At 33.6% G+C, this 8168-nt stretch overlaps 1 protein-coding gene across 6 annotated transcripts; it reads left to right on the forward strand.

Moving 5' to 3' along the window:
• The first annotated feature begins 842 nt into the window (after positions 1–842).
• On the forward strand, positions 843–6187 carry LOC142636975 (peroxisomal (S)-2-hydroxyacid oxidase GLO4-like). Of its 6 annotated transcripts, none has more exons than XM_075811264.1 (12): positions 843–1052; positions 1821–1969; positions 2053–2177; positions 2261–2307; positions 2377–2454; positions 2568–2692; positions 2887–2944; positions 3730–3792; positions 4108–4177; positions 4659–4759; positions 4994–5104; positions 5838–6187. In XM_075811264.1, exons 2-12 carry the CDS (start codon positions 1827–1829, stop codon positions 6015–6017), a joined length of 1101 nt encoding a protein of 366 aa, XP_075667379.1. In that variant the 5' UTR covers positions 843–1052; positions 1821–1826; the 3' UTR covers positions 6018–6187. The 6 variants fall into 6 exon arrangements, with proteins under 6 accessions (XP_075667379.1, XP_075667381.1, XP_075667384.1 ...); XM_075811266.1 differs by having other exon boundaries at positions 5000–5104; XM_075811267.1 differs by having other exon boundaries at positions 988–1052; positions 1768–1969; positions 5000–5104.
• The last annotated feature ends 1981 nt before the right edge of the window (positions 6188–8168 follow it).

An 8168-nucleotide genomic window follows, 5' to 3' on the forward strand; every position in this document is an offset into this window, starting at 1 on the left:
GATTTTTTTTTTATTTGATTCAATGTTTCAAGAGTTTTCTAATTAAAAAATAAATATTCTTTGTATCATTTGGTTCAATGTTTCAAGACTTTTCATTCCTTACACATACACACAACACTCTTTAATTTGCATTTTAATTCATTATTTTTACCTCTTGCACTTCTACCCCTTTATATATACCTACTATAACCCTTCATGACATCCTACGTCAAATACACACAAACAAAAAACAATGTTATTTTCCTTCAATCTTTCAACTACACCTACCTAACTCTAACATTGTGTCTCATCTAATCCTAACTCGTATAAGTTGGCTACAACCAAGGAAGAGGGACTTGCATTTTATATTGAGTAACAACGACAATTACGATTAACTGTTAGTGGATTTGTGAGTTTTGTAAATGATGTGATTAACTGTTGGTGTTTAAGATGTGTATTTTGTTTTAGAATTAATGAGAAAGAGAAAGACACATTTTATATCAAATTTTATTCTATCATATTCCTCCAAAGTTTTTTTTTTCCTCATTACTTCAATTGAATAATTATAATAGATATGTGTGTGCAATTTATAATTGTTGTTTTTAATGATGAACTCATTATTAATAAATTTCTATAACAATTATGCTATAATAATTATACAATATTTTCTAAAACCATCTTACATGAAATATTACAACATTATCCGTGCATCGCACGGATAACTTAATAGTTTAAAAAGTAGTGAAATTTTGTTTGTATCCCTGTAACAACTCATACTATTACTACTGCACTGGTCATTTATCCTTTACTTTTCCTCTATTTGGATTATATAGATTATTTTATTGCCTTGCCATTGTCATCTCACTTTCGTGTTCAATCAATCATGCTACAAAATGACAAACAAAAGCACCCAAAGATGGCACTTTAATTAACATACAAGATATTGATATCCAGCTTCACATGTTTATGGCCTATACATATTGATTCAACTAACCTTCTAGTCAATCTTCTTGCTTAGAAGGTGCTCTGGCTATCCAGTTTGTGTAATCTTCAAAGGTTTTCATCTCTCATTGGTAAGCTTAACTAAGACCAAATTTTATTGTCTTGTAAAGTTACACTAGTATCTAACTGGCTCATCACATCATGCTTATTGGGTCAAAGCAAACTATTGATTGGCTTACATATTGATTGATTTACATATTGGGTGTGAGCTACTAAAATTTCAATCAGATTTCCCAAGCGAATGGTGTGCTTGAAAATTTGATTTCTAAGATGAGCACTTAGTAACTTCCAGTGGCTGTGTGTTATTACTTATTATGCACACTAGAAGCATATTTGGACATCCCTTGAAAAATGCAATTTTTCACCAGTTGTGTTTCATATATAGAAATACTATCGGTTTTTGTGATATATTCATTTATAATGATGGACTGGAATTTTAAAAGCTGTTTTGGGCAATAGGGTGAGAGATTAGAGGTTTGGAGGATTTAGAAAGACCCAAAAATATTAGATGTACATGTATTTAAATCTAATTCAAGTATAGATTTACTGTACAATGAACTGTTACAAAGAGGATGCCTTTTTATTGTATTCTGATACTTTCTTGTGGAGTGTTTTAGTCTTATGATATAAGCATGGTTCTTTAAAACAAAACATCAAACCTCATAACCTTCTAAGTAAACGCCATGGTTCCAAGTGTCACCTTTAGAAAATCTCTGCAATTAGTTCCAAACATGCCTTAGTCTTCTAATATGTCTATCATAGTTTGTGCTTCTGATGTTTGTTCAGATTTATTCTAGGGACAGATTATTGAAAAATTGAAAATATGTCCATGTTTCCAGGGTAAAATGGTAGGTGAACCAGTAAATGTGAATGAGTTCCAAGAATTGGCTAGGGAAGCCCTTCCAAAAATGTACTATGATTTTTATGCTGGTGGAGCTGAGGACCAGTACACATTAAAAGAGAATCTGGAAGCATTTCATAGAATCATGTAACATACTAAACCTTCTACTCTTAATAGAGCGAACTGGGTATGGCATTTTATTATCTATTCAGTTTTTATGGCTTTCTCAGGATTTGGCCTAGAATTCTTGTGGATGTAAGCAGAATAGATATGTCAACTACTGTATTGGGGTACAAAATCTCAGCACCAATTCTGATTGCTCCAACTGCCTTGCATAAGTTGGCACACCCTGAAGGTCTAAATCTTTAAGGAAGAGTCCTCGGCTGAGACTTCCTTTCCCCCTATCAAATGCTTATGTTACTTGCTGTTTTGTTGCAGGAGAGGTTGCCACAGCCAGAGCAGCCGCTGCATGTAAAACCATAATGGTATGGAAACAATAATTTGAGTTCATACTTACACAGGGTGCTAACTCGCTGAAATATATTTTACTGTAGGTTCTATCCTTCGCGTCATCTTGCACTGTGGAGGAGGTTGCTTCCAGCTGCAAAGCTGTTCGGTTCTTTCAATTATATGTACTGAATTATTCTTGATCTCTAATTATTTCAATTTTATGTTGTTAAACTTTTCTTAAATATTATCTTATTAGGTAGAAACACACTGAAATTTGGTAATTATTTGTGAGTAGGTATACAAGCAGCGAGAAATAGCAGCCGTGTTGGTGCAGAGAGCCGAGAGAAATGGATACAAGGCACTTGTTTTGACTGTTGATACTCCCAGATTTGGTCGAAGGGAGGCAGACATAAAAAACAAGTAAAATATTATTTCTTTCTTTTTCCTTCTATAATTTGATTGCCTTCATAGTTTGGCATAGCTGCTTTTATAAAAGGGGACAGGATTGACATTTGAACTCTAATACCAAAGATATCTTATTTATTTCTCTCTCATATTGATGCAATGAGTTATGTCAAATGCATCTCATTAAACAACTGTAACAACTCCTGCAGAATGGTTGCACCTCGACTGAAGAATCTTGAGGGTCTCTTATCAATTGAAGCTGATTCTGTGAGTGGAATAGTTTTCCATACTTTTGAATCTAAATATGCCTGCTTAGAACGATGAGGTTATTCTATTTACCAAGTTGTCTAATATTTTCTTTGAGAAAAAGACACTGCTTCAACTGTACCATATCATGCATCCTTTTATAATTATAAGCCAAAAAACCCTCCATTAATCTGAACATTGTCATACAAAAAACAAGTGATCAGTGTGAATTACTTAACGCTATCTCTGTCTATCAATCTGAATTATTTCGAAATACAAGGTACGCTCTGTGTATGTCTCAAACATGCACACTCAATATGTTTCCTTCATTTCACAACATGGACAAATATTTCTTTTCCTTTTTAAATCAATTTCTGTTTTTATCAGTTTTCTTATAAATCTTTCATCTTTTTATTTCTTCCATAGAATTCTATTGCTGTTTTTATCACTACAGTTCACTACAAATCACCAATTATCAGAATGTGGGATATGACACAGTTTCTGCCTCTGCACAAACTATCTTTAGAATTGAGAATGTAATAGAGAAATGCGTCTATCATGTTCTTCTGTTATTGTAAATCTTAAGATTAGAATGGAGTAGAGGTCACAATATTTAACAAATTTACACCGAGGACAGTGTCATATTGTTTAATCATAACTGTTAGTTTTGTTTAACAAATGTTTGTGATCATTTACTGGCTTCAGGTCTTCATTACATACTGCCTGTACGTGTGTACTGTGGCAGTACAATTGGTTATTTAGACTTGGAATAAATTGTTATAACTATTCAGAACAAACTTCTGCAGGATAATGGCTCAAGCTTAGCAGCATATGCCAACAAGGCAATGGTTGCTTCCATTTGTTGGAAGGTATAAACCAGCAACTAAGTAGATTACGATTTGATATGCTTGTTCAAATATGTCAGGACTTAAGTCTGACTAACTGGCAAAGTCTCATGGTTTACTTACCAGGGACCTAGCACAGATTAAGGAATGAGAGATTTTAAGGGTGGGGAGAAAAGACATGACATAAGTCAATGAGATATATGCAAATTAGTTGCATCTTACTCTATGAGTATATAAAAGATACTACTGTAATGGTCATATTTTGTACTCTTTAATTTTAGTGTAGGCCGGGCAGCACTCTAGAACCATGGTTTAATTAGTAAATTACAACATCTGCAGGACGTAGAATGGTTAAAATCAATTACAAACTTGCCAATTCTCATCAAGGGAGTACTTACTGGAGAAGATGGTAAGATAAACCCTTACTTTGGATGTTCCCATCTCTTTACTTTGTCTTCCTGATTTTCTCTTTCCCCTTTAGTAATAGGAAGAACCTTATCTGCCTTTTAAAACTTCAACCCTCCAATGAAAAATTCAGTCATTTATAATTAATATTTTAACCCATTAAATTTCTAAATGTAACCATTATAAGATTTTACTTTTATAATTGAAAAAAATTCCACTCATAGAGGAAACTCCTTAAATCATTTTTTTCCCTTTGGAAATTATAGTATAGGAGCCTTGTTGATCATCCTAAGTAATCTTCTCTTTCCTATTATTACCTTCTCTATCATCTCTGTTAAACATGTTTATTTTCGTCCATGTAAATTCTACTACATTTGGTTCTCTTGATAGATTAGTCAGATCCCAGAAATTCTAGTTTTTTTTTTTTTTTTCCTGCTGTTCAACATCTCAAGTCTCCTTAACACTTGATGTGCTACTATTTGCAGCAATAAAGGCTGCAGAAGTAGGTGTTGCTGGGATTATGGTCTCCAATCATGGAGGTCGCCAACTTGATTATACAGATGCAACTATTAATGTTCTCGAAGAGGTGTGTCTCGATTAATTAGTGAAATTTTTTTTGGTGGTAATATGGTATCAAGACATCCGCAACAACATAACAATTTGTAGGAATTTTAAGCATTTTAATACAGGAAATGCACATCTCATGAAATCCTGAATTTCCTGTTTGGATCTGTGTATAGTTCCTAGTATGCTTTTTGGCATAGCGAGTTCAATCAACAAGCTTAGCGTACATGTTTGAGGATACTTATGTACCTTTCAGTTACAGGTGGTTCATGCTGTCAGAGGAAGAGTACCTGTCTTCTTTGATGGAGGAGTACGACGAGGAACAGATATCTTCAAGGCATTAGCCCTTGGTGCACAAGCCGTCCTTGTAAGCTCTCCCCCCCAAACTCTTTAATTAATTCAATTTATAAAAATCTCCTTTTATGCTCTTTTTGTTCATATGCAATGTTGAGCATGTAATTGATGTCACAATAGACGATGTATATTTTACAGTCATGCGCCAGTGTAATTGTTGTTGTTGTGTGTGTCTCAAGTGTCAATAGAAGTCTGTGCAACCAACTGATGTCTTTTGGAGATACAGCTCTGTCATACTGTGCAGCTAGATTGCCATCCTTCTTTCTCAGCTTAATGCTTGAGTGGGAGCTTAACCAATTTGTGCCTAACTAGCATGTGAAAAAATAATTAAGCAAAACCTTGCTGAAGTTGAATATCCGGATCATTGAAATACTTTTTAGAGTACCATTGGATATTGTTGTGGGAGTGACAACTAGGGAGTCTACTAAGAGCCTCTTAATACACATGTTGGAACCCCATTCCAACCCGTAAATGTAAAGCCAATGAATTTGGGCCCAACTATGTATATCATCTTTTCACTTTCTTTACTTTTTCTTGATGTGGGACTCAACACTCACACATACTCGTAACAAATATATTACGAAAGATAAATCAGGAGTAGGGAATTTGGGGTGCATTAAAATCTGGAAATTGTTAATCATAGCCACAACCAGTGTTTTCCAATTAAAAAACCCCTGAATTTTTTTTAAATCTTTTATTTTGATTCTTAATCTTAAGTCTATTGTAATCTATATATGCTATTGCAGATTGGAAGACCTGTTATATTTGGACTGGCAGCAAAGGGTGAATATGGGGTGAGACAAGTCATCCAAATGCTGAAGGATGAACTAGAGCTCACCATGGCACTATCTGGCTGTCCTAGTGTGAAGGACATTACTAGACGCCATGTGAGGACTGAGCGTGAAAGACTCCATGCAATGCTCTAATCACATATTGAAGCATTAGGACAATATCCTGGACAAAGAATGATTCAGATCATTAATTTAATCATATATGAGACTATGTCAATTAAACTTTCTGCGTTGCTTACTGAATGTAGCACCAAATTCATTACATTTTTTAATTAGTAGGACCAACCTTATTTTATATCCTAAAAGTAAAATTAATTTGGTCACATGTAGTTCTTCCAAAATGTTAAAAAAAAAAAAACTCAGCCACGTCTAAGCCAACATTTTTTTTTGTTTTGTTTTTTTGGGTAGGGATTGTCTCACATAGCTTATTTCACATTTTTCGTACGCATCCCGTTTTCACATTTTAAGTAAAGACATCACCCTTTTGTGTTTTAAAATGGGTACATCGTGAAGGAAATCGTAAATATTATGTGTAAGGATATGTGAAAAGGGACTATGAATAAATGTTTTCCATTTTTATCTGGGAAGCACGGGTGCAGCGTTTGGGCCGCCACACCCGCGTCCGACGCGAGGACGCTCAGGCAACGCCACTGCCTGCGCGTCCGTGTCGCGTCGAACATTAAAAAAATAATTTTTTCGGCGCGATATGCGCCGATTCAGCCAGAATCAGTCCATATTGAGCGTAACACCGATACCGGCCAAATCAGCTGATAAGGCCGAAATTAAAAAAAAAAACAAATAAATAACAGGTGCGCAACGCACCGTTTTACTTGCCTGAAAAAAAAAAGGTGCAAATGGTGCGTTTGGAAAAAAAACAAAAACCCTATAGCTCTTGGCCAAAACTCTCATTTCTCTTCAATTTTTAGTTTTTCACTCAGTCCACTTTTGCTCTCAGCCAACCCAGCCCTCTGCCTCTTCAATCTTCAATTTTCTTGCGCCTCTCTCCCACTCTCTGCCTTCACTCTTCAGCTAGGCTCTCTTCCATTCTCTGCCTTCACTCTTTAGTTGTGCTAGTCTCATTTTTCAGCGCTCCACTTCGTCTTGTTGATGCATCTTTTATTTTGTTTTAGTTTCAAACTTCTGAGTTGTATTTTAATTTTCGAACATCATGGAATGTTTATATAATGGAGTTGTATTCTAGTTATTATTTACTATTGTTCTTAAATTTGGTATATGTTTATATAATGTGAAAAAAGTATGTTTAGCAATATATTAAAAATATAAATAAAGATATTTTTAATAATTTTTTAATCGCCGCACCCGTACCATACTTTTTCAGAAATTGCTGAGTCTCGCAGCTGCACCCGAATCCCGAAAGGCACCCGTGCTTCATAGATTTTTATATAAAAATGATAGTAAAAATAATGAATAATACTTTAAAAGGTCACTTTACTATTTGTAAAGTACGTGTTGTATTATGATTTACAAGTTGCATACTCCATGATGCGCAAAAAAAAAAAAAAATGATTAAGTGAAAAAATTAAAATAGTGAACGAGACTTGTAAGTGTTAGTTCCAAAACCCTTCTTAAAATGATTTGATTATTTTCTAACAAATTATAGTTAATACAATATATTAAATTTTTTGAATTTAGCTATCTACATTTGTTATTTTGAAAGTGATTTAAATTAAAAAAAAAATTCAAGGAAATATAATACATTATATGTTCAATTATTATATAAGGTGAGATATTTTGTAAATAATGGACCAAAGTGAACCGAAATTGATTGAATGAACTGAAATTTAGCTCAAATGGTAAATTTTCTTGCCATTGAATAAGTGATCTTGGGTTCAAATCTGGTCTACACCAAAAACCAATTAATATTTTAACTTGATCATAAATTCAATTATCATGGAGTGGAACTCATTGGTTTAAATTTTTGAAGGTAGAAATTAAGTACAATATCGTAGGTGTAGTACATTAGATTCTCCAATTAAAGTTAAACACGTGAAGATAAGTACAAATAACATTTTCTTTTTCAAGGCCAATTAAATTTAATACAACTGTTTATTTGAATTTAATTAGAGAATCCAGTGTATTGCCTGCTCCTAAATTTTTTTTTGATAAAGCTTGCTCCTAAATTAGTGTACACTAATCACAGATCTCGCGTGTTGCTTGTGATAATATTTTTAGGATGGTCTCACTAATTTTTTTTTTCCTTTCAATATGTACTAATTTAATAAATAGCATTTTAATTCATAATCATATTTTCATTTATTAGAGTAA

The sequence above is a fragment of the Castanea sativa genome, chromosome 5 (genome assembly GCF_040712315.1).
Source record: "Castanea sativa cultivar Marrone di Chiusa Pesio chromosome 5, ASM4071231v1".
Taxonomy (NCBI): Eukaryota; Viridiplantae; Streptophyta; class Magnoliopsida; order Fagales; family Fagaceae; genus Castanea; species Castanea sativa.